We start from the raw sequence: 27,729 nt of genomic DNA, 5'->3' as shown, positions 1-27,729 counted from the left end.
TTACGATTTTGAAAATTTTTTTCTAAAAATGTACCTTAACATATCAATCAAAACTGCATACTTCTTTTGGAGGGCAATTTGATTTCAGATTTTATTTTATTTTTTTGAAAAACGAATTTTATTTTTATTTTTCAAATTTCTATATAAAAAGTCTTAAAAATTTAAGCAACTTTAACTCTAAGAGGAAGTTCATGCTACCCAGTCGTGCATTTTATTTTTTTTGTTGTTACATGAAATATCTAATAATTTATTGAATTTAATAATATTTTTTGTTAAATTAATGAATGACATTTTGTAACTCGTACAAAACCGGAATAACCTATGCTGGATTTATACGAGGGGCAAATTTTTATTTAAATCTTTACCATTTCATTAATGATTACACGCATTATTTTCAAAATGTTAGTCACAACCCATTTATACAATACCATTTAAATGACAATATATTAATTGATTTTTTTTAAATAATTAAATTATTGACAAATATTTTTACCATTTATACACGATTATGACAATTGAATAATCATATTTTTATACAGATATAAATCTAGTAATATTATGATTATCTTTATTATTTAATATCATGATTATTTGTATCCTTTTTATCCTATTTTTTTTAAATCCTGACACGCACGATCCCCCCCTAGAATTTTTTTCTCAGAAGGACCTGATTAACCATGAACTTTCAACATTTTGTTACAAGTGTTATAACAAAGTAGAAGTGCTATTTTTCATTTTAAAATTTTTAAACAATTTTTTTTTTAAATTTTCGAAAAAAACTTTTCTTTAAATAAATTCGGTAAGTTTTTTTGTTTTATTATTTTATTAGATTACTATATATTATTATTATTATTATTATTATTATTATTATTATTATTATTATTATTATTATTATTATTATTATTATTATTATTATTATTATTATTATTATTATTATTATTATTATTATTATTATTATTATTATTATTATTATTATTATTATTATTATTATTATTATTATTATTATTATTATTATTATTATTATTATTATTAATCTTTATTTTTTCTAATAAAAGATACAAACTTAAAATTAAATAAAAGATTAACAAGCATGGCTTATAAGCCGTCTGCCGGTTATTTCAAAGTTATTTCAATTTAAGAGAGAATTATTATTTTTATAAAGCAAATAAAAAAAAAGAAGTACAAAATAATTAATATTTATAATTATATAAAAAAAAAACAAAAATAAAGACAAATTATAAATATTAATTATTTTGTACTTCTTTTTTTTTATTTGCTTTATAAAAATAATAATTCTCTCTTAAATTGAAATAACTTTGAAATAACCGGAAGACGGCTTATAAGCCATGCTTGTAAATCTTTTATTTAATTTTAAGTTTGTATGTTTTATTAGAAAAAAATAAAGATTAATAATAATAATAATAATTACTATATATATTTAGAAACAATGGCGCACAATTTTAAACGATTAAGTAAATTGCTAAAGTCAATTTAGTAAGTTACTAAGCCAAAAAGCAGAAGGATATTTAATTTAGTAACTTACTATATGGCCTTAGCAATTTATTAAATCGTTAAAAATTTTGCGCTAATGAAACAAATTGTTAATACTAATTGTTAATGTATTAAAATACTTAATTTAGTGAATAGGATGTACATGAGCCATCTAATAATAACAAATTTCACAAAACTTCATTTAAATTGCTTTCTGTGCATCGTTATAAACATCCTCATAGGTGAAATATTAAGTGGCCCAATAACTGAAAATGATGGTTACATATTTTACTAACAATCCTATTAATTTGATCCTTTTATCACAATTTGCACAATTATTTTTCATACTTTTACTTTTGCACCTCACTCCTTCAAAACATTAATTTGTATGAAAATTGAATAGAAAATAAAAGCAAGCAATTTAAGTTTTGCATGAAAATTCAATATTCCATGGTAAATGTAATTCATTTTTTGATTATCTTTGATTTTCATACGATGAATAAAATATATATGCGGTTCAAAAAAATGCAAAAAATTTCCTTTGGTGCAATGGTACCATTTTGAAAGTGTTCTTTCTCACTAAAAAAACTCCCTTTAACCGGAAATATTTTGATGACTATATTTTATTATTTTTTTCTATGGCACAGTAAACGTACATACAAAATTTCATCAGCCTACCACTTATTTTCAAGGAGTACCTACTCGGTAATATTTTGGCTCTAATTCTAAATGACTATTTCTAAAGAGTGCAATAACTTTTATCATGACGGCCTAGACACATTGGTATTGGTTTTATTCGATCGGGCGTTAAAAATTACCTCGAAATCATGTATTATATTAATAAAAAGGTTTCATTAGGTATACTATGATATGCAACAATGCAGGTGCAACACAGAAAAGCTCTTGTATCTACCCTCCTGGATGGAATACAAGGTGGCCCAATATCTCAAAATAACTCTTATATTGAGTAGTACCAATGATATAAATTTCATGCTTTTATCACAAAGTGCACGGTTTTGTTGCTAAGCCACCTCACTAATTTCCATATTATTCATAAATAAAACTACATTTATTCATTATTAAAATTTCATGTAAATATTATGGAATAGGAAGTTTAATTTTACTCTCATAATTTGGTAATTTGTATTGCATCAACAAAAAAAAAAAAATTTGCGACACTCGACGACTGCAGCGGTAAAGCTTTTGCATGATATTTTTTTATCAACTTATATGCAATTACATGAAATAAATATATTTTTTATTAAAAAAATAATTTTTATTTTTAATTTATTTATGTTTTAAAGACTTAATAGTTGCAACATTTAATTTATTTAAAGTTTGATTTTAAATTATTATTATTTATTTTACATTTATGCAGTATTTTTTTTCTTTGATATTAATTCAAGTTCTCTCTTTGATTAATTCAAGTTACTTTACAATTATTATTGTAACTTGAATAATTAATCAAAGGAAAAAAAGTGGTTTACTGTAAATCCGGTTGTTGAAGGAAGACAATTTTACGTGATAACGTCAAAATTTATAATTTTTGAAGCTCAATACATATATGTGACTTTCTAACGTCCACACCCGTTACATTTTATTAGAAGATTCAAACAAATTAATAAACCTATTAAAATACGTACTTATTTAGTGAATATGTTAATAAATAAGAGCGAAAAAAAATACAAAAATATGCTAAGGTCAGAACAATTTTCTTAGACCAATGCCAATCACCGGTTTTCAGAGGGCAAAAGTTGAAAAATTTTTTAGTAGTATAAGGGTAGTGGGAAAATTTAGTATAAATGGCATATACATAAAAGGGGAAAAATAAATTGCCCACAAACAAACTGGTGGAAAGGGGGTGGGTGGGCGAAAACATGGGGGATGGGTGTCAAAAATCGTGTTTTTTTTTACAATTTCTGTCAAAAGTAGACCTCCTATCGAAAAAAGTTAAATGCAAAAGTTGTAGACAGTAAAAATGTCTACAACTTTTACTCAAATCATTATTAAGAAAAATGTAAAAATACGATTTTTATCTTTTGTAAAAATGATTGGATTTTAACAAAACTTGGTTAAAAATTACTTTGTTAGGTATGTTTTTTATCTATTTTAAATGATTTTTGAGCAAAAAGTTAATATTTGGATTTTTGATCATAAAAGTTACAAAAAAAAATTTTTGATTTTTGAAAAGTTTGGAATGCAATTATTTAGTTTAAAACCTTTTATTTAAGATTGTGTGGAAAAACTATAATTTTGCTTTAAAAAATATTTAGAAAAATTGAAAAAAAAAACCATTTTTAAGATCGATTTTTCCGTTAATGACAGGAATATTGGCGAGAAATATTTTTCCATAGAAACCACACTGAACCAAAAAGGTACATAAAATTAATGAATTTGTACATTAAATTAACGTAAAAATTCATGGCAAATGAGCCAATGTACAAATTCATTAAATTTAAGAATCTTTTTATGAACAAATTCATAAGGGAATGAATCTTTCTTAAAAATTAAGAATAAGAATTCTATTCATAAACGAATTAGAAATGTTTTGAACATGTTTAAGAAAAGTTTCTTAGATTTTAAGAAAAGTTTCTTACATTTTAGGAATATTTCTTAAACTTTATGATTTTTTTCATAAATTTCGTAAAAATTTAAATGAAATGTTGCTTAAATTTTATGAAAAAAATCATAAAAACTATGAAAAAATTTAATTCCAAACAAACAAACAGCAACAGAAAACAACCCAGAATCAAAAACAAAAAAATGAAAATTGTTTTTAAAAATAAAACAAATTATTAAGTTTAAACGTTATAAAAATGTTTTATTGCTCACTTTCACAATACATTTTACTATTAATATAATTTTTAAACTAATTTTTGTTTTTTAATCTATGCATCATCTGGAAAAATAGAAAAAAGTTTGTATTAGAAAAATGACTATGGTTTAAAAAATGAAATAGAAGTTAAAATTAATTTTACCTTATTGTAATCGGCAGCATTAGGCTCTGGAGCTGAAAAAAAAAAAACAATACAAAATTGAATAAGTTGGGGAAAGATCAAAATATAAAGAATTTAGGTACCTATGTACATCATATAGAATAATTTGAGAAATGTTGATAATATTAAGTTAAAAAAAAATTTATATATTTAGAGAAATAAAACAAAATGCAACACTTACTAAATTATATGTTTTGCGAACATGATGTGTTTGCTTTATTTTGCAATGACAATTTCAAGTGTAGAGGATTTGTTGAGAATCGAATTTAATATGGTTTTTATTTTGTGTTGATTTTTCCCCTTTAGCCGGTTCAATGAAATATCTAAATTACGATTTGCAATTTTTAAATATGTACCTATTGTAGTATTGTTACTTTATATTAATATTTTGTTATAATTATAGTCTTTAAAAAAGTCGACTCTGAATAAACAGCCCTATTTATAAACTCATCATAGACAGTACATAGCATTATGTACTCTTTCTAATGTCTTTAAACAGAAAATTGTTATTTATAAACTTTATGCAACGTTTAATAGAAGTTGTATAAGCTAAACGAGTTTTTAGGTTGTTTAGAGCCTGAATAAGAATATATTTTGCTTAAATGTCATTTGGACATCAAATAATTTTCAGAAAAAGAAAAAAATATCAATATTTGTATATATGTATATTTTTTTCATTGAAGAATTTATTTTTTGGATTATAATCCAGTCAAATAAGGTTTTAACCTCGGAATGAATGTTAGTAGAAATTTTTTTTGCTCAATATCTTCCTTTTACCATTCTATAACATATCTCAAAAGTCTAGAAAAATCTCATGTCCGATTGTCGCGATTTCAAGGTCAAATCGCGAAATGGAGATTTTCAAAATTAGCAAAAAAAGGCTATGGTATTATATACACATATGATACATGATTTCAAGGTATTTTTTAATGCTGATTCCAAAAAATTTAAAATCAAGACAATCTGACGTCTCTGGAAAAAGTTATACCTGTTTTTCATCTGCCAACTCATATTATTATAACAGTTGCTAACTTACTACCGAAAAACCCTTAAAAGTAATGGTAGCGGAATCATATTTTGCATGAGGGTTTTCATATCCATTATCATTAATAAAATCAAAACAATGCAATGCAAAAAAACATTTATATCTATGACAAAATGGTATTTTTTGAGAAAAGGGGAAATTTTGGGATGTGCACTAAAAAACATCCTGGTACAATCTTGGAACTAGTGCTAATAGGCAAATTTTGTTGTTTCTATCTTTGTTTGGATATTCTATAACTTATGTCAAAAATCTAAAAAAATCTCATGACCGCAAGTTCTTATTTTCCAGGTTAAACTAAGTTAGGTGCAGATTTAAAAAATATAATAAGAAAATTTTAGATTCTTATATGTATACCAACATAACCCATATCATTTCAAGGTATTTTTTAACGTTGATTCCAACAAAACCCACAAACAAATCAATATGACCATCCCTGAAAAGTAATGTACCTTATTCATGTTGATCTGACACAAATATCTGAAGAGTAGTTTTTCAATTTTTTCAAATCTGCACCTTATCTTCAAACCAAGAAAATTAGGACTTGCGGACATGAGATTTTTTTAGATTTTTGAGGGTAGTTAAAGAATATCCAAACAAAGATTAAAATGAAAAAATTAGCCTATTTCCACTTATTCCTAAGATGAACAAGAATCTTCTTTAGTGCATATCCTAAAATTTGCCCCTCCATCAAAAAATACCATTATTTCGTAGGTATATATTTTTTTTTTAATGGATTGTTTTGATTTTTAATAATGATGGATTCTAAAATCTTCATGCAAAATTTGGTTCATCTACCATAACTTTTAAGGGTTTTTCGGCAGTAAGTTTGCAACTGTTATAATAATATGAGTTGACAGATGAAAAACAGGTATAACTTTTTCCAGAGACGTCAGATTGTCTTGATTTTAAATTTTTTGGAATCAGCATTAAAAAATACCTTGAAATCATGTATCATATGTGTATATAATACCATAGCTTTTTTTGCTAATATTGAAAATCTCCATTTCGCGATTTGACCTTGAAATCGCGACAAGCGGACATGAGATTTTTCTAGACTTTTGAGATATGTTATAGAATGGTAAAAGGAAGATATTTAGCAAAAAAAATTTCTACTAACATTCATTCCGAGGTTAAACCCTTATTTGACTGGATTATTTGGAATTGTTAAAAAAAAAAGAAATAATAATAAAGCGTAGCTAAGTTTTGCATCAGAAAATGTTTATTAGCGTGGACGGTTTGTAAACTATACACAAAAAATTGATATTTTTTGTACAGTTTACGTTCAAAGTTGAAATAGTGATATCCACTAAACGATCACAATTTTCCAGCTGATATATAGAAAATTTTACTTAATTGATTAATATTGTTATTATTTTCCTTTGTATTCTTTTTTGAACAGAGATGAATCCCTCAAACCAGAAAGCCACTGTAGCCGAGTTGGATGACTCCTTAGAAATGACTCCGGAATTGATTGCGGAGCTTCAGTTTTTGCTGCCCTACATTTGGAAGTAATTTTGAAATTCAAATTAAATTCTTTTACTTATATTATAATATATTTGTCTTACAGTGAAAGCTCGGAGTCAGAGAGTCGGAGTCCTAATGACAGTGAGTCTTCGGATAAAAGTGTTGAAGGTAGATAAATTTAATTTAAAAATATTCAATTCAATACTAATTTCAACTGTTTTTTTAGCAAATGACTCCTCTGCCAATCAGGAGGCATTATTGGCGGCTTTGTTGGCTTTTGACAAGCCATTGCCGCCATTCACAAAAGACATCGGCTTCATGCGTGACGTCATCGATACAATGAGGAAGATAAAAACGGAGGAGCAGAGGAGAGACTTCAAGGAGTGGGTGGTGGCGGAAGCTCAGATGGTGCATAATGCAAAGTAAGAATTTTTTAAATATTTTATTATATTCTTCATAATTTTTCTTTTGTGTCATTGTCAATTGTGTTCCTTATTCATTTATATAATAGAAACTTTTGTTGCCATTATTATAACACGAAATTCTTCTTTATATTTCACAGTCAACAAGATGCCGGCGGAGAATCGGAGTCACCGGTTCCACTTGCATCCTCATCATTTGATGGTGTAGACGATGCTCTAGGTAAATTAATTTTATTTACCTAATTAACCAATAACATTTAATTATAATTTTTTCATTTAGAGCGTTTGTCTATAACGGATGAGGAACTGGTGGATGATGTGCCGGTGACAAGCTCCACTACCAGGACCAGCCATGATATTTTGGCGAACGACGAGACGTTCGCCAGAGCGGTCGCCAACTACATGGTTGGTCTTGGTGAGTGTAAAAAAGTGGACTTGAAACAAAGAATTCTAGTTTATTTGCATAATTTTTTGTTACAAATAAAATAATTAAAATAAAATTAAACAAATAAAAGATTTTTTTTTATTTTCTTAAATACAAAAGATCAAGGGGCACAGTAGTGCCCAGCCAAGTTCTCTAGCAACTTTGGCACTACACCCTTATTTACAGGAAACAACTCAGGCCATTTTTGACCCCCCTCTAACTTCCACACCAAAGATGCTAGAAATTTCAAACTCACTACATTTGTTGAGCTCGTCAAAACCAAACACCTCACAGCTTCCTACGATGAGTAGTTTCTGAGATATTCTGAGGGCTTCAAAAATCGCAAAAACCGTAACTGACTCACTGACAGATCATCAAAATTATGGAGAACTTCCCGATATCGTAGAAACTTGAAATTTTACACGGTTATAGGACTTGTGGTGTATACAAAGGAAAAAATCGAAAATTTGAGATTTTCAATTCAGGGGGCGTAGCATCCGCCCATTTCCGCTGAATTTTCATCAAATATTATAGAGCACTTCTGATTGTCGTAGAATCTTGAAATTTGGTAGAATGGTAGAGCTGGTAGTTTATACAAAGGAAAAAGTTTTAAGTTTGAGAATTTCAGCCAGGGGGCGTGGTAACCACCCATTTTCACTGAATTTTCATCAAATATAGAGATTTTATATTCTACAGCCATACCTTGCAAAAAGTGGTGAAATCACAACAAAAACATTACTGTTAAAAATAGAGCCAAGTTCTCCTATGTTGAAATTATGCTGGCACAAAAAGTACTGAGATGTAAAAGTGTACCAAGTTCTAAAGTTTGGGTTCAAATTCGTATCAATAAAATTTTGATTATTTACTTGGCAATTTTTGAAATAACTTTAAAAATCGATAATTAAGAAAAATTGTCAAGTAAACAATCGAACATCGATTTAAAGGATTTTTTTTTTCAACTACAAAACAAAAATTTTTAATTTTTTAAAACTATATACCTAGGTATATTAATTTTTGATCGGATGGTTTATTTTATTTTTGAAAATCTGTTGGAAATTTGACGAAGCTATAAACTTTACAAAGACTGAAAGTCTAAAATACCATTTTTTGTCCCTAAATCTATATTTTGTTGGTAACTTAAAAACAAAATAATGAATAACGTAGATATTATACAGTTTTACTATGTTCAATAAAAAAAAAATCAATTTCCTGTTTTTTTTTTTATAGAAAAGGATCGCACAAAAATGATTTTATCAAAAACACTTACAATGCATCAGTGGCAAGCAACTTTACAAAGAAGTATTAATATTTTTATTGTATTACAATTTTCAACATTATATTTGGAACTAGGTACCAAATTGACAATAAATTTACATTAGCTAAAAAAATCTCAGTCCATCAGCTGATTTCTCTTGTGGTCCAACTTAAGGTTATTGAACTATAAAAAAAACTTTACGCATTGATTTTGCTCATATTCACACTGCATACATACAAAAAAAAAACATCGCATAGTGGGCGGGTCCAAAGATTGACACGTCAAGGTTAATTTGTTGGTGGATAACTCCCAAAAATTTATAAGAGGAATTGTGTGGAGTGTCATCTTTTATGAGCTCCCAATTTTGGCAAATTATGGATCATTAATATTTTAAAAGAAAATAAATACATATAAATTAAATTTTAAATTGCGTAAAAATTGTGATTTTATGTTTTTTTTTTAAATAAAACAATTTTATTTTAAAATAATAAAATAAAATAATTTTAAAATATTAAAAATAGCTATTTTCTTTTAAAATATTAATATTATACACAACGAGAGACAAAAACCAGAAAATGTAAAATAGGTTCTTTTGTATGAAAAAAAAAAAAAAATAATTTTTTAATGTTTTGCCGTCGGTAATTGGTTTGGCTTATACATGCCGTCTTCTTTTCTGAAATTTTCCAAACGATGAATGCTGTCGCATATTGTCTTCTTAAATTAAACTAACTACATGTTTAAGTAGATTCATGTTGCTTTGCAACACCATTTGTTATATAACATACATATACATATTAGACTGGGCCAAAAAAATAAAATATTTTTTTTTTTGAAAGTTACTTCGAAAATCTTGTTCAGGATGTTGAAAAAAAAATTTGGTGAAAATTTGAGCCCTTAAAAAAAATTTTAAGAGGTCTATCATCGGTGTTTTTTATTTTTATACATGATATGATGTTTTACAACAGAACTGCTAGACGATCAAAGTAAAAAAAATTTCTGTTCATTTTTTCTTATATAAAATTAAATTTCCTACAAAAAAGATCAAATTGAAAATTCTCGTCAGACGAACCGTATTCGAGTAATTAAGCTTTTTAAATCGAAGTGTTTTTTCAATTTGACTGTTTCACTTTGGAATTTTGTGATAAGCAAATAAGTGAATAGAAAAATAAAACCACGACAGATTCTTATAGGAAATTTAATTCTCTACAAAAAAGGTCTCCTAGTAATTTTCCCTAAATTGAGTTCTGAAGAAGTTATTCACGATTTAAATCGAGAAAAAAATTTAAAAATCAATTTCTTGCAAGTGCTACTTACAATAAGCTGCCATTTCAAAACTTCTCATTCAATATTGGTGATTTGAACGATTTTCAATCTTAATTGATGTATTCTAACTAATTTTAAAAACCATTTGCAATTCCAACTAAAATTTGAAAAAAAGTCATTTAAAGACAGTTTAATCATTTTCAATAAAAATTCATATGAATTTGTTGCAAGTGCTACTTACAATAAGCTGCCATTTCAAAACTTCTCATTCAATATTGGTGATTTGAACGATTTTCAATCTTAATTGATGTATTCTAATTAATTTTAAAAACCATTTGCAATTCCAAATAAAATTAAAAAAAAAAAAAGTCATTTAAAGACAGTTTAATCATTTTCAATAAAAATTCATATGAATTTCTTGCAAGTGCTACTTACAATAAGCTGCCATTTCAAAACTTCTCATTCAAAAACCGTAATACATTTTGACATTTCCGTTTATAACTTTAAATCATAATAAATATGACCAAAACAATTTGAAAATAAATGCATTTTATATTACGAAAAAGCTTTAAAAACGACATGTTAAAATTTTATCAATAATTTTTTTTTTTTTTTAAATCTAAGTTCAATTACCATTCTTCAAAAGCCCTTTATTCAAATAACTTAATTTTAATTTAACAAATATGACTAAGCTTCTTTTTAAAAATGTATATTAAAATATTATAGGTGTTGCCGTTGTGTTGAAATATTTTATTTTTGTGTTTGAAGTCAATTAATAAGAAAATTGTATCGTAAGGGTAACTTTTATACCATTGATTTATCGGACTTATCGCGGATTTTCCTTATTTCCCCAAAAAAAAAAACACCCTTTCACCTAAAATATTTGTATAGACTGCTTAAATTCTTAGTTTCTGTTATATGTACATAAAACATTGGTATCAATTTTCATTGGTGTAGCATTTTTTCCCCAGTTTTTGTAGTACTAATTCCGAATATCATCATTTAAAAAAAAACCCTTTCACTTAAGATAATTGTGTAGACTATTAAGATTCTTAGTTCTTATAACAAACAAAACAAAAAAAAACTTTTTCATCAAGTGTGGAAAACTAACAAAATTTATGTCAGCTGTTACGAAACCTTTCTCACACATAACTCTTCTCACCAAAAAAACATCTTTCACCAAGAATATTTTTAAGAAACCTATGAATCCTTTATCCCTGCTTTATCCAAAACCTTCAACCCAAATTTCATCAGTGTATCTCGTTTTTCACATGGGTTTCGATAATATTTTACCTGTTGAAGTTAAAAATCAAGCATTCTTGTTTTTAATCGGCAATAAGCAATAAGAGCAATCGCATTGAATTTATTTTTATGTCATTAGATTCAGCATCAAAAAAATACTTTAAAAACATGTGTCATCTCATAGGATTATATTCGACAAAAAATTGTTTTCATTATATTTTTTAACCTTCACCCCATCCCTCTTGTCCGCGAAAAAAAACAAACCTTCCACTCAACTTCCAATTGACTTTTTTGATCCTTGGTTCTTATCCCAAAAGCAAACTTTTTGCCAAGTTTCATGAATGTAAACATTTTTTTTTATGTCCATTTTACCTGAATTTACTAAAATGATTTTTTTTTGTCTGTAGTTAGATGTGCTCATTTGGGCTCCAGTATCTAGTGCTAAGTGCTAAGTACTTATGGTACCTACTCCTTTTCTTCTATAGATAAAATATCAGTTTTCCGATATCACTTGTGCGCCTCCACAATAAATTAAAACAAAATAGCGAGACATAAACAAATAAACAATACAACATTGTATCGATCTACAATGTTGGATCATAGCATATACCCTTCTGGTGTATTCTAATATTTATCTTGTAATAATAAACTGCGACATCCAAGCATCCACTGTTAGATGCTGTGTCATCATTTTAAGTAGTAATAAACTTCGACACCCAAGCATCCGCTAGAGCAACTGTAAGATGCTGTGTCATCATTTTTAAACAAAGAACATTGTAACGATCCCCAGTTGGATCATTCCAAATATAAAAATTATAATTTAATCTTAAGTTGGCTGTCGCAGAACATACATCAAATCTTAAGTCGACCATCGAACAAGATACTTCGTATCTTAAGAAAACCTTTGAGATTCAAACTAATAAATTTATTTCTTTTTTAAAAAATATTTTAAAGAAGTTTAATTTAAAATTTATCTTTGAATGCATTCAGAAGTAGGTCTGAAGCCCAAAGGAAATACAGCTGTTGTTTAGCAAATTTGCTTTTATATTGTAAATATTAACATTGTAAATATTTTTGTTTTATTTTTAACCAACAGAAATAATGAATTCTTTTCGGTTCGAAGCAAGTGTAGAATTCGTGTTGGACATCTTGAGGAACGCTGAGCATGTAAGAGATAGAAGAGAGAAAAAACATCTCAGGAAGATGGTATATATTTTGGCTGAGGCAAAAAGAAAGGAAATGTAAGTACCTAACATTAGAGTTATGCCGAATTGAACTTCCTCATTCTTATTTAATCCTATTGCGCAATTGCCTATTTTATCCCTATCTCACCTACTAAGCTCTATGAAAGATACATAAATAGATAAATATTAATTTTATTATCTTTCTTTCTTTATTAACATTTTTTATTCTTCTTTATATTTAACAGTGAATCATTGAATGGCGGCCGGGCAACATCGCGACGGAGTCCAGGTGATCCATGTAAGTGAATTTTATTTATTTATTTAATTAAATTGATGATTAATGTCAATAATGTACTTTCATTTAGATCGTATATCTCTTCGGTTAGAGCCATTGCCTTCCTGGAATTCAAGGTCCAGGAAAGCAAAAGATCTGGCCTATGCGGGAGCCGTGGCCAATGCTTTGTGTCGCATTCCATTTATTGAAAGGAACTTGATAATGAGTAAAATGTTACTGTTAACAAACAATACAATATTACAAGAACAATGAAGAGAGAATGGTAGCTTTTTTATTTCATTAGAATTTACATGCAATGTCACCGTTTGTAACTAATGAAATAAAAAAGCTTGCATTCTTTATTCATTAATCTTGTTATTATTGCATTGTTTGTTAATTGTAACATTTTTCGAATAAAGAAATAAGAATTGAAAAAAAAAATTAATAAAATATACCTATAGCCCAGGGAAATTAGTAATTTAAATCGCATTTTTCGCGGGACAAAATTTTTTTCATGGAATGTGTTCGGGTGGTTGTCCTTATCATAAAAGTCAATTTGTTGGGATAGTTGGAGGTTGGGAACAGCCGCCATCTTGGAAAAGAGATTGGTATCGTTTTTATTGAATAGCTCCATTGTTATTCATTTTAACAAAAAATGACAAAGGTAAGACTTATTAACAATAAAATTATCTAAGAAATGATATACAAAACAATTCCGTGAGTTGATTAAATAAAATTTTATAGTTGGTCAAAGTGCTGGTTTGTATCGCAAGGTTGGGACAAAATTACATTTTTTCATATATCTGACGAACTTTTGATTTGTTTGGATAATTCTTCATGAATGAATTGTTGTACTTATAATTACCTATAAAATAAGCCCACAATCGTTATTGTCACCATCGTATTGTAGAAGTAATCTAACTCCGAATCTCTCCATGTACTAGTCAAAAGTAAGAAAAAAGCTGTTTTTTTGCTAGTAGGCCGAGAAAATTTTGGGAGTAGAGGTATAACCAAAATATAAGTACGCAGTTTTGCAGCCATACGCGTGTTAATGTCGATTTCGAAGGTCTGACAACTCTAATTTTGTGCTTTATACGGTTTTTGGGGGGTTAAATAACGTAAGTTTTCCAGTTAATGTGAATGGGCTAAATTTATACTATTTGAAATTATAAATATACAAGCTGATGCTCTATTATTTTTCCTAAATCTGGACACCTCAATCTCGGCTATGGGGTTAATAGAACTCACGATATAAGCTTTTTTAACTAACCATATCAGGCTTTTCAATTCAAATAAACAAACAAAAATATAAACAAAAAAAGCTTCTAAAACATAATCGTATAAACGGCTTATATATAGTTCTATTGGTCACATCCTCAAGATTGGGGTGTTCAGATTTAGGAAAAATAATAGAGCATCAGCTTGTATATTTATAATTTCAAATAGTATAAATTTAGCCCATTCACATTAACTGGAAAACTTACGTTATTTAACCCCTCAAAAACCGTATAAAGCACAAAATTAGAGTTGTCTAACCTTCGAAATCGACATAAACACGCGTATGGCTGCAAAACTGCGTACTTATATTTTGGTTATACCTCTACTCCCAAAATTTTCTCGGCCTACTAGCAAAAAAACAGCTTTTTTCTTACTTTTGACTAGTACATGGAGAGATTCGGAGTTAGATTACTTCTACAATACGATGGTGACAATAACGATTGTGGGCTTATTTTATAGGTAATTATAAGTACAACAATTCATTCATGAAGAATTATCCAAACAAATCAAAAGTTCGTCAGATATATGAAAAAATGTAATTTTGTCCCAACCTTGCGATACAAACCCGCACTTTGACCAACTATAAAATTTTATTTAATCAACTCACGGAATTGTTTTGTATATCATTTCTTAGATAATTTTATTGTTAATAAGTCTTACCTTTGTCATTTTTTGTTAAAATGAATAACAATGGAGTTATTCAATAAAAACGATACCAATCTCTTTTCCAAGATGGCGGCTGTTCCCAACCTCCAATTATGCCAACAAATTGACTTTAATGATAAGGACAACCACCCGAACACATTTCATGAAAAAAATTTTGTCCCGCGAAAAATGCGATTTCATGCCCATATTTTGACTAATTTCCCTGAGCTACTACATAAATTGAATATTATTTTTGTCATGACTGTGGTTTCAATATAAAATTAATTGATAAATTTTAAGGTGACTCCTTTATCATAATGATGTCATTTTGTATCTTCTAGTTTTTGAAAATTGGATTGTGTATTCGATGGCCGAAAAATCCCTGAAAAGGACTTTTGGTTACCAAGTAACCACAACTACAATATTATTTATATTTGGTGTATTTGTATTAGTTTTGTTTTGAGTTTGTTTATTTTTGTTTCTGTAATATTCAAATTTAATTTATTTTTAATTTTTGTATTGTAGAGTTTATTTTCTCCCTTCCAATAAAATTGAGAACAAATGAACAAAAAACTCAATTTTATTGGCTCATTGCGACAAATCAACTCAAAAATAACAACAAATCATGCTTGTTTGAATGAAAGAAATGCTAGAAAAAAAATAAGCAAACGAAAAATCTGAATTTGTTTATTAATGATTTCTATGGTGACGACTCCAAAATAATTGAAAAATAAAAATTAATATTTACTGCCCAATTATACAAATGAAAAGATGTGAATAGAATTTTAAGTTATGAATTGCTATCATATAAACTGGACATTTCTGGTCCATTTTCACCTAGTCCTATAACAATATCTTCGGCAAAGTTATCCCAACTGCCTTCAAATGGTAAAATTGTATGTTTTTTTGTATTGTCCGCGGATATGGAGTGATGCAAGCCCGGGAGACTCCGCTTTCTGAGGCTAACCCAGTGAATCTCACAGACGGATCAATTAATTAAAATAGGGATATCAAGAACTGTTCTTCATTATTTTATCGTAATTTTAGAAAAGGTTCAGCTGCCTCATAAATGCTTCCTTCCAGTAAGCGAATGAGTTTTTTTTATTTTTGCTCAATTTTCCATGGGACTTTTGATTTGAAACGACTTATAGGTTCATTTTTGTTTATTTTTTGTTTTAATGATAATGCCAACAATGAGCGGGATATACGAGGCAGAAGAAATATTTTCAAACAGGATACAATATACATTTTTTATTCATATTTGAAAATTATTTGTTTATTTATTTACTTTGACGATAAATGGGAGATTTCAATCAATGAGTATTTATTTAATTTCGTACTTTGAAGTACGTTGTCCACATGCATTGTGTTTATTCAAATTCATTTCCACACTTTTTTGTTCTCAAATAAATGATAGCACTCACAATTGAAAACGAGAACAGCTTGTTCGTAAAAACTTTCCACAACTTTCATGTAGCTACACATTCAAAGCTTCACATAATAACATAATAAACAAAAACAGCAAAAAATATGCCTGACTTAGTATCACGCACTTGCTTTCTTATAAAAAATTTTAAAAAAAACTAAATTATAATTTCAGTACAAAATTTAAAAAATACATAAAATTTGTTTTTATAAACTCTAAAACGTGTTTCTAAATGGTTTTGACCTGTATAATGGTTTCCTGTATAAGTTTAGTAAACGACTGGGGTCGCAAGTACTTCCTCTTTTGATGAATATTGTTGTAAATACAAAGAAAGCTTTTTAAAGACTCATTATTAATACTTGAAAATAATATAGTTTTAGCCATAAAATTGCTTGTTTTACGAAGAATTTTTAGAATTTTTTTTGGAAATTGATGACCCGTTCTTGTTATAGTTTTTTAATACATAAAAATTTTTTAAAAAATTATAATAAAAAAAAACATCAAAAAATTATTGTTTTTTTTTTTAATCGTTTCGTTACTGACGAGCAAGCTATGCATCAAGAAAACGGTTCTATGGCAGACATCTTTAACAACCGTCCAAAAAAACATTGCTTTTATATCTTCTAGCTAAAGAACATGCATATTTTTTAATTTATATTTATGAGAACAATACTTTTTTCCATTTTGTTCGTATGGCAAGTACTGATAATTATGATCCAAAAAATAAAATTTAAATTTTTGGAAACCCACAAAACATATAGCTACCAAGTTTGAAGAAAATCGCTTCAGTACTTTAAGCTGACAGACAGCCAGACAGAATAGCGGGCCCTGTTTTTTCTGGATATCATCGTAATAACACATCTCATTGTTATCTCGAGTTCAATTTTTGTAACGAACCCTAAACTTGCCTTCTCTACATACATAAGTTAATCGCAAACAAAAGTATAATATAGCTATTATATCTTTTAGCTAGCTTACAGTGTGTCTTTTGGCTAAATACAACGATTAAAATGTGTATGAGAAAAATATTACCTTAAGATCCATTTTTACAAAGACTATTCGTCTTAAAACAAACTCCAATGTGCCTTTAAATAATTGCCAAAAACTTTAACCTTTTTTTGGAACGCATATAATTATTTTATTCAACATAAAAACTAAATTAATAATAATAATGAAAGTTTTAAGTTCTTTTTTTTTTTAATAAATGTCTTATAATATCAATATCAATAAAAACAATATCAAGTATTTTTGAGTTTTTTTCTTACAGTATAAAAATCTTAATTAATTTTAATAATTTAATTAATTTTAATAATTTAAGTTTTAAGTTCTTTTTCTAATTTTATCAAGTTTTTAAAATTTGAAATTAATAATAATAATAATAAGTAAATGTAATGTAATTTAATAATAAGTTCTTTTTTATAAATGTCTAATTATATCGAGTTGTTTTAGTTTTTTTTTTGAACATTTTAAATTGGCATTTATTATTTTAATTTTTGCTCGCAGCAAAACTCTAAGCGTAGGTATGTTTTAATAAAATTTGGGTGTGCTATTTTACCGGACATGGGATTTCATTTTTAATCTCATTTAAAAGTAATTTTAAAACCTTATTTTTTATATAAGAAACTTTTTCAAAATTATTTTCAAAAGCCTTAATTATCTGTTCAATAAATTTTACAAACTTTGAATTTGGAACTGTAAGGCCTCCATTGGTTGTCCCTTCATACTCCCGGTGTTTTATTAACTCCTCTCCTGATTCGTACGTATTGTTTTGCTGACGTTCTTTCATCATAAACCGTTTGCACGTGTCGAACTTAGTTTTTCTGAATATTGATTTGGCGATGTATCCAGCGAAGTAACAATTAGACATCTTGCTTTTGTTTTGGTAAAGGTACTGTTCCTCCTCTGAATTTGAGTCGTCAAACTCACAAACATTAGGTTCATCGTCATCATAAACAGAATCATTTAAAGCATTGATGTTTTCAACAAAATCTTTAAAATAAATTATTTTTATACTGTTAATACATATTTTCAAAATTGTAATTAGTTGTTACAAAATAAAAACAAAATTCTATACTTAACTCCGCTTAATTGCAACGCATTTTGGTTTTCGAGTTAAGCTAAGACTATGCTATTTGTAATCGATCATTTATTGCTTACTACCAGGGATTGCTTGAAATGGAAGTACATCATGTGGTATCTTTTCGGATTCATCATTTTTTTTTTACCGGGTTCGGTTTTTTTTCCGGGTCCAAAAAATCTAAATTTACCAAACAAAGTTTATTTTTTAAAACTAAATTAAAATTATTAAAATGTACTTTCGACGTCAGCCATGTTAAGAACATTGTTGGCGTTAGAGAGTTCATAACTCGTGGTTTCGGGAGCCATTATGTTATAGAAGCACATTTGCTTCAAGTTTTTATGAAGACGAAATGAAGAGGGATTTTTTTCATAAGAACCTTTATTGTTTCTTATAACGAAAATTGTATTTTCAAGACAATCAGTATTCAGATGCGATGTGATAAGATACTGTTGCACATCACTTTTAATGTGATCCCACAATTGTACAATGCCATTCAATGTTTGACACAAACCATCAAAACAGTAAACAGTTCCAGGTTTCTGTCGTTTCCACAAGTTTACCCATTCTATTGATTCCTTTATATTTCTTAATACCTATAGATAAGATAAGATTCTTTATTTTTGTTTTATTAAAATTTTACATAATTGTTTGCTTAAGAAAAAAGAAATGGCAATTATACTGTATGTATGAGAATTACCTCTATCTGGGTATCAGAAACGGCACACTTATCAGGATTTTTTGAGAATTTATTGGAACTGTTTAAGTTGTCAAACAGCTTGTTTAGTTTAAAAAAGAAGTTGCCCGTGTTCAATGCAATAATTTTTTCTTCGTCATTGAACGTGTTTGTAGAGGTAGCAGCAAAAATCGCTGATGCCACATGGTGGCTAAAAACTTGCGTTGCTAACCTCACATTCATTTTTTGGAAGCTGTCGGGTTGGGTATGCGCTTCTGAAAGCTTATGCATGGACCTAATAGTAGTGTATTCACAAAAAAACAGTTTGGTCAATATTTTCCATGACACAACTTCTTTTCCAATTATAATATCCGAAATAAGAAGATTATTACGGATACTTTTAAATACTCGTAGGTGCACTGAATCAAAAATGCAATAAATTTTTTTGTGTGATATCATACAGTACCTAAGGATATTTAAAGAACATATTTTTATATGTTGGTAAGCTAAAAAAAGAAATATATTACGGCTTAGCACTGGACACCCCTAGTTTTTTGTAGGCCATTCTGTTTGGAGCCCCTTGGTCGCAAGAAATGCAAACGACATCAAAGTTTTCTTTAATCAACAATTCCAGTTTGTTTTGTAAGATATTTGTAAGTTCGGCCCCAGATACATTTGCATTGTAATAGCCAATTACCTTTCAGAAATTATTTCGAATTTTTTAAGAAAATATACAACATGTTTGTTCAAACTGAGAAATTGTTCGCATGTTTTAAATGTAGATATTTTAAATTACAAATGCAGGTATACATTAAAAAACATAATAGCGAAAAATTTTGAACGATTTATTGAAATGCTAAAGCCATTTTAGTAAGTTGCTAGGCGAAAAGGCAGACTGTTTTATAAGTTAAAAAATTACTAACATGGGTTTAGCATTTTACCTGTTTCCAAGATTTATGCAGTCCTCGGAGCATGAGAAGAAGGCAATGGTTCGCAAAATTTGAATTTCTTCCCATTTCCCCTAAATCTTCAAACCCGTAAACCGTGTCCTCTCTTTCAATATATTCTAGTTCCAACTTTGTAGACATTTCGTCAAAAACCAAAACACACTTTTTATGGCTAGTTGGTTCATCCTTTAGTTTTCTTTTCAGCCTTTCAAGGACGCTTCTAGAAACTCCAGTTTCAAATGGCAGCTTATCGTACCACCGATTTATTGTTCTCACCGATGGGAGTGCAAAAATTCTTCTTTTTGTAAGAATTTATAAAAAGAAGGGGATTTGTAGTGGAATTTTAAATACAAATCTTTTTCATCTGAGTCCCACTTTGTTTTTTTTACATGTGTTACTTGACTTTTAAATAAAGTTTTTACACTTTTCCCCCTGCCCTCCAAAACCTCGTCAATGATATTACAACATGTGGTTTTTAGAACTTCGTTTGGTCTCTTTTTAGCAATTGGTGACTTAAAGGGTTCTTCGATTGGGATTCGAATCATTGCAAACTTTTTGTCTACTTTTTCGTATAAACAATTTATAAGATAATAATACCATCTCATAGTATGATACTTAAGTTAAAGATTAAGACTTTATTTTTTTATATTTTTTTCTTAACCCAACAAAAAAGCTAGAAAACTTTCATCAATTTGTCAATTTTGTGTATAAAAAGTTTTCAAAAAAATTATACTTCCTGATATTTTTTTTCTAAAGTATTAACTTTATTCGAAACTATACATTGCGTAGATAGAATAATGATTTTTTTTAATTCAAAATGAAAAAAGAAAAAAAACTAATTTTGATTTCAATTTATTTTAATTTTAATTTTAATTTTAATTTTAATTTTAATTTTAATTTTAATTTTAATTTTAATTTTAATTTTAATTTTAATTTTAATTTTAATTTTAATTTTAATTTTAATTTTAATTTTAATTTTAATTTTAATTTTAATTTTAATTTTAATTTTAATTTTAATTTTAATTTTAATTTTAATTTTAATTTTAATTTTAATTTTAATTTTAATTTTAATTTTAATTTTAATTTTAATTTTAATTTTAATTTTAATTTTAATTTTAATTTTAATTTTAATTTTAATTTTAATTTTAATTTTAATTTTAATTTTAATTTTAATTTTAATTTTAATTTTAATTTTAATTTTAATTTTAATTTTAATTTTAATTTTAATTTTAATTTTAATTTTAATTTTAATTTTAATTTTAATTTTAATTTTAATTTTAATTTTAATTTTAATTTTAATTTTAATTTTAATTTTAATTTTAATTTTAATTTTAATTTTAATTTTAATTTTAATTTTAATTTTAATTTTAATTTTAATTTTAATTTTAATTTTAATTTTAATTTTAATTTTAATTTTAATTTTAATTTTAATTTTAATTTTAATTTTAATTTTAATTTTAATTTTAATTTTAATTTTAATTTTAATTTTAATTTTAATTTTAATTTTAATTTTAATTTTAATTTTAATTTTAATTTTAATTTTAATTTTAATTTTAATTTTAATTTTAATTTTAATTTTAATTTTAATTTTAATTTTAATTTTAATTTTAATTTTAATTTTAATTTTAATTTTAATTTTAATTTTAATTTTAATTTTAATTTTAATTTTAATTTTAATTTTAATTTTAATTTTAATTTTAATTTTAATTTTAATTTTAATTTTAATTTTAATTTTAATTTTAATTTTAATTTTAATTTTAATTTTAATTTTAATTTTAATTTTAATTTTAATTTTAATTTTAATTTTAATTTTAATTTTAATTTTAATTTTAATTTTAATTTTAATTTTAATTTTAATTTTAATTTTAATTTTAATTTTAATTTTAATTTTAATTTTAATTTTAATTTTAATTTTAATTTTAATTTTAATTTTAATTTTCAATTTTCAATTTTCAATTTTCAATTTTCAATTTTCAATTTTCAATTTTCAATTTTTAATTTTTTAATTTTAATTTTCAATTTTCAATTTTCAATTTTCAATTTTCAATTTTCAATTTTCAATTTTCAATTTTCAATTTTCAATTTTCAATTTTCAATTTTCAATTTTCAATTTTCAATTTTCAATTTTCAATTTTCAATTTTCAATTTTCAATTTTCAATTTTCAATTTTCAATTTTCAATTTTCAATTTTCAATTTTCAATTTTCAATTTTCAATTTTCAATTTTCAATTTTCAATTTTCAATTTTCAATTTTCAATTTTCAATTTTCAATTTTCAATTTTCAATTTTCAATTTTCAATTTTCAATTTTCAATTTTCAATTTTCAATTTTCAATTTTCAATTTTCAATTTTCAATTTTCAATTTTCAATTTTCAATTTTCAATTTTCAATTTTCAATTTTCAATTTTCAATTTTCAATTTTCAATTTTCAATTTTCAATTTTCAATTTTCAATTTTCAATTTTCAATTTTCAATTTTCAATTTTCAATTTTCAATTTTCAATTTTCAATTTTCAATTTTCAATTTTCAATTTCAATTTCTATTTCTATTTCTATTTCTATTTCTATTTCTATTTCTATTTCTATTTCTATTTCTATTTTCCCATTTTCTCATCTTCTCATATTATACTATTTTGCAATTTTTCCATTTTTCAATGTTTTCATTTTCCAAAATCTTACTTTCCCTTTTTCTTATTCCCATTTTCTTAATTGCCCATTTCCTTACTTTCCCATTTTCTTATTTTCTCATTTCTTCTTTTCCATTCTTCCCATTTTCGTATTTTCTTATTTTTCCATTTTCTTATTTTCCGATTTTTCCATTTTTCCATCTTCCCATTACAAAAATCTGAAGCCGTGGATCAAACCACTTATATTAGGAGCCAACAGCTATTGCTTACGTTTTAGAGGTGCCTGTACCAGAACTAAGAAAAATAATTTTTATTTTGATATTTTTTTTTTTCAATTAAAAGACATTAAGTTTTTTATGTTTTATTTTTTTTTATTGTACCTAAAAAAACTGTTGAGTAGCAACAAAACAGTGGATTTAAATTTATTTCTTTTAAAAAAACCCAGCTCATCCATACGGTTTGCAACGACGTATGCAAAAACTGGGTCCTCTGAATCCACCTCCTCTTCTGTCCCAGACATATGCCCTAAATAAAAGATTCCATTAGTATATGCAAATTAATATTCTAAACAAAATTTACCTCGAGCATCATCTGGACTTCGATCTCCACCGATTGCAGCTTCATCGTCATCTTCGTCGTCATCTTCACTGTGAAATAATAAAAACAATATTATGTTTTCTTTTTAATTACAAATAAAAATATTCTTACTTTTCATTTTTAATTTTGATGACTTCCGCCATCACCATCCTCTTTAGCTTCAATCGCCGGCTTTTGCCTTTGACTCTTTGCAAATCGATTGCAAAATCAAGCATAAAGTTAAGATTTGATGGCCGCCCCAGTTCTTGTCTCTCTGACACTGTTGAAGTGTCTCCTAAAAAACAGATACAATTAATGATGAATTATAATTAATAAATTTAACAAAAAATTACCTCCATCATCATCAAAACTTTTGCCGCGGGTCAAATCTCCCTCTGATACCGGTGGGTGGCTTCCCGCCACACTTCCCACCGCTTCCGCGACGCTTTCCGTCACGCTTTCACTGTTTAATATAAAGAACATAATAAATCATTAGTAATCTAATAAACGTTAAAGAACTTATTTTGAAATTACTTTATAAAGGAAGGCTCCAAAAATTGGAGAGCCTGATTGTGGGCGCTAATACTCGTCATTGATGAAGCGTCTCCTAAAAAACAGATACAATTAATGATGAATTATAATTAATTATTTAATAAATTTAACAAAAAATTACCTCCATCATCATCCAAACTTTCGCCGCGGTCCAACTCTCCCACCGATACGGGACCAGAAGCGCTTCCCGCTACGCTTCCCGCTACGCTTCCCGCGATGCTTCCCTCGACGCTTCCCGCGATGCTTCCCCCGACGCTTCCCGTCGCGCTTTCACTGTTTAATATAAAGAACATAAAAAATCATTAGTAATCTAATAAACGTTAGAGAACTTATTTTGAAATTACTTCATCAAGAAAGGCTCTAAAAATTGAAGAGCCTGATTTTGGGCGCTCATAGGCCTCATTTTTTTGCCCTCGGCTCTGCGGTGATGGTCCCTCCGGAAGTTGTCCCTGAGGCTCTTCCACTTCTTCTGAAGTCCTTCTTCTGTAAAAAGAAAAAAATGTATATAATTAATATGAATTTTAATGATGTCGATTTTTAAATTACCCAAAGTGGCTTTCACCTCGTCCGAATGAGAGCTATACTCCGGGACCACCTGCTGGGCGATTGCACCCCAAACGTCTGCCTTCTCCCGGGGGTTTTTGTAACCCCTCGACTTCATGTCGTAAAGTAAGGGGTGCGACCGCACCAACCCAATAAAGTCGATGGAATCCACCGAGGCAATCAAATTTTTCAACTCGTACGCATTCATTTTCTTTAAAAAAGAATTAAAAAAAAATATATTTTTTAATAAAAAAAACATCAACAGAATGTTTGTATGTTTATGTGACCAATTTTTTAACGAATATTGTATTTATATTAGTTAATGCATTCTATTTTGTTTAATTTGATTTTAAATCCGAAAATTTTTTTTTATTATTATTTTATGCAATTTTTAGTTGGTTATTTTTTCAAACTAAAAATTGTATAAAAAAATAAACAAAACTAATTTTTTTTCATAATGTTAAATTAAATAAAAAATCCCTGAAGAATTCGTGAATAGCGATGAAACGTTGGGTAACAGATGAAATAAAGTTTTTTTATTTGCATCATTTTATTTGAGACTTCGTTATTCAGTTAAAATTTAACAAAGTCCAATTCCATTACCTAAACCCTACTCAAATAAAAAGAAAAAAAAAAACAAAAAAATCTTTTTTTTTTCAACAAAAATTTTTTATACACAAGTAGCTGATACCCTTTTCTGTTTTAAGAATGTTAGTTGCGAGTTGTATAAGAAAAAACACTTATTTTTTTTTCATCCAAAATGTATTAAAACTTGATAGAGTTAAGGTTTTACTACAGCATTTTTTGCAAAAAGTAAAAACATTCAAACTCATTGTTGTTTTGGTCTCTGAATATCTCGTACCCGACTAACCCGATTTCAATGAATTTTTTTTTTAACAAAAGCGTTTAAATACCGTACAAAATACACTTTTGATTTTTTAAAAATATATTTCAGTTTTTTTTTTTTGAAACTCAATTTTTTGAAAACGGGTTAGTGAATTTTTTTCGAAATTTGGTTTTTAAGTTTTATTTATTCAAAATAAAGTAGGTAGGGTCAATGTGGGTAAATGTAAACAATTTCATGTCTTTTTTTTCTTTCGACTTTAGATTTTTATATGTTTTCACGGAACAACTTGAATGGTATCTTCAAATCCAAATATGAAATGATGGCAATTCTTCTTTATAAATATTAACAAATATTTCCCAAATTGTTTAAATTACTGTCAAATATGGCATGTTTACAAATACCCCACCATGTTTGTGTTTTTTTACAAATTCGGGGTAAATGTAAACGGTGGTTTAAAATTTAGAAATTCCTCTTTATCATATGAATTACAACTTGAAAAACGTTCAAGAAGGTACTTGACAAAAACTTTTTCAAATTCCAATAAAAGTTTTTGTTTTCTTCCTTTGAATCTTTATATAGGCACCCAAAATGCATTGTGTGCAGCTTTGAATGTTATATTTTTTTTTTACGTCAAAGACCGATTTTGCAACATCATCCACTGAAATGTATGGTGTTGGCTACTTTAATTGGACTCCGCGGCACTAAAAATATTGACTAAAAATACGTTTTTTTTATTTAAACCAATAATTTCAGCAAAAATATATGTTTATATTTACCCCCACAATACGTTGTTTACATTTACCCATTATGAAAAATATTCTGGGGTAAATGTAAACACATGCAAATCGACATAAATGTCCTGTATTTTAAAATTTGTTTGTTTCACATAGAATCTACATCAAAATTAAAAACTAAATAGTATTTGCAAATTATACTGACTTAATTGAATCTGCAAAAATATTTAGTTTTTCTGAAAGACTAACGACTTGTTTGGCAATTTAAAAAATTATCTTTCACGGAAAATACGCACGTCGAATGAATTCTCTCTTGACAGCAATGAGCTTGACGTATAAGTTAAAACATACATGCGTCCTCGATTTGTACTTATGTATGCATCAAAGGGATATAACTGAAGCTTGTTATGAGCCATGTTTTCATTTACCCCTGTTTACATTTACCCACATTGACCCTACCACCTTTTGAAAAAAAATGTTAAAAAATCATTTTTTTACCTAAAAATTTATTTTAATACAAGAAATCAGGGTTGCATACTTCGTTTTCTGAATAAAATCATTTAAAACGGTGTTTTATTAAACATAAAAAATTGATTTTATATTATTTCTTACGTAATGAAATTTTTAATAATAATTTAATTAATTTTATCATCCTGTTTAGACTTTCATTCAAACCACTTTTACAAAGATATGACAATAAATTCATACGTAACATTTTAATTTTCTATTTAAAAAGATAAGACAGAGAGAAGTTTCCATTTTAAAAATGCCAACACTATTTTTTTTATTTTGACTATCAAATATCTTTCATTTGACACCAATTTTAACTTCTAACCTTATGACATTGACCTTTTCGACTTTGTATGTATTTGGACTTTTTACGAGAAAAAAAATCCTTGGCACAATACGTAGTTTTGAACGGTTTTGTTTTTTTTTTTTTTAAATCAAATAGAAATGCAAATTCGACTAAATGGTTGTTACTAGGGAAATTTTTTACAAAAACTTGAGTTTTAGCTAGTTTTCGAAACATACATTTTTGAAAAATACCTATTTTTTAAAGGTATTTTTGAGTAGGTTTGAGTTTTTGAAACCATGCGAAAAATGTGGATAATACCTACCTATAACTCTTTATTTGACAAATCAAAAAACTAGTTAAATGATCTACAAGCTACACAATCACTCATTAAAAAAAAATCGTATTCCACCTAAACAACAAGTGAAGGAAGATCGACATAATGTCAGTTTTATATTTCGACATGGTTGACTTTTTTTTTTTGGCATATCAGCTGACTGCTTCAGAGGTTATTGAACTGAAGAGGTTTTATTTTTATAGTACTCTTATTATCAACTGTTAATAGACATGCAAAAATGCTAAAAAGAAAACATCGCATAGTGGGCGGGTCTAAAGATTGACACGTCGAAGCCCATTTTTACATAGTTCACAAGTTTATAAGAGCTATGAGAATGGTGTTGTGCCATTTTTTATGAACTCCCAATTTTGGCAAACGTTAAATTTTACGTTTTGCCTTCGGTCTATGCTATGCTGATGCATGCCGTCGGTGATTTGCATTATTTGTCCAGTGATGAATGCCTTCAGATTTTTGTCTAGGTTTTAAATTTAACAACGATTAACTATTTGAAATAATTCATATTGCTTTGTAGCAATATTTGTAACACCATTGTTTTACATGCTTTTAAAATGAAAAACAAATAAATTCTTTAGTTCAAATAACACGAGAGCA

At 27.0% G+C, this 27,729-nt stretch overlaps 2 protein-coding genes across 2 annotated transcripts in view; one reads left to right on the top strand and one right to left on the bottom strand.

Annotated features, from left to right (window-relative positions):
* The first annotated feature begins 690 nt into the window (after positions 1 to 690).
* Positions 691 to 7,698, top strand: LOC129918648 (uncharacterized). Its single transcript, XM_055999275.1, has 5 exons — positions 691 to 799; positions 6,932 to 7,040; positions 7,100 to 7,164; positions 7,223 to 7,418; positions 7,559 to 7,698. Exons 2-5 carry the CDS (start codon positions 6,934 to 6,936, stop codon positions 7,659 to 7,661), a joined length of 471 nt encoding a protein of 156 aa, XP_055855250.1. The 5' UTR covers positions 691 to 799; positions 6,932 to 6,933; the 3' UTR covers positions 7,662 to 7,698.
* Positions 7,699 to 18,713: 11,015 nt separating this feature from the next.
* LOC129919309 (uncharacterized) overlaps positions 18,714 to 27,729 on the bottom strand; it is a 39,000-nt gene continuing 29,984 nt past the window's right edge. Inside the window, exons 2-9 of the mRNA XM_056000165.1 lie at positions 24,410 to 24,617; positions 24,208 to 24,346; positions 23,665 to 23,774; positions 23,444 to 23,606; positions 23,315 to 23,382; positions 23,116 to 23,260; positions 19,187 to 19,244; positions 18,714 to 19,082 (exon numbers count right to left, since the gene is read on the bottom strand). Of these exons, the coding sequence (XP_055856140.1) occupies positions 18,714 to 19,082; positions 19,187 to 19,244; positions 23,116 to 23,260; positions 23,315 to 23,382; positions 23,444 to 23,606; positions 23,665 to 23,774; positions 24,208 to 24,346; positions 24,410 to 24,614 (1,257 nt within the window). The 5' untranslated portion in view covers positions 24,615 to 24,617. The remainder of the gene's footprint in view (positions 19,083 to 19,186; positions 19,245 to 23,115; positions 23,261 to 23,314; positions 23,383 to 23,443; positions 23,607 to 23,664; positions 23,775 to 24,207; positions 24,347 to 24,409; positions 24,618 to 27,729) is intronic.

This window comes from Episyrphus balteatus, chromosome 4, assembly GCF_945859705.1.
Source record: "Episyrphus balteatus chromosome 4, idEpiBalt1.1, whole genome shotgun sequence".
Taxonomy (NCBI): domain Eukaryota; kingdom Metazoa; phylum Arthropoda; class Insecta; order Diptera; family Syrphidae; genus Episyrphus; species Episyrphus balteatus.
This window is presented reverse-complemented; position numbering and strand designations above follow the sequence as displayed.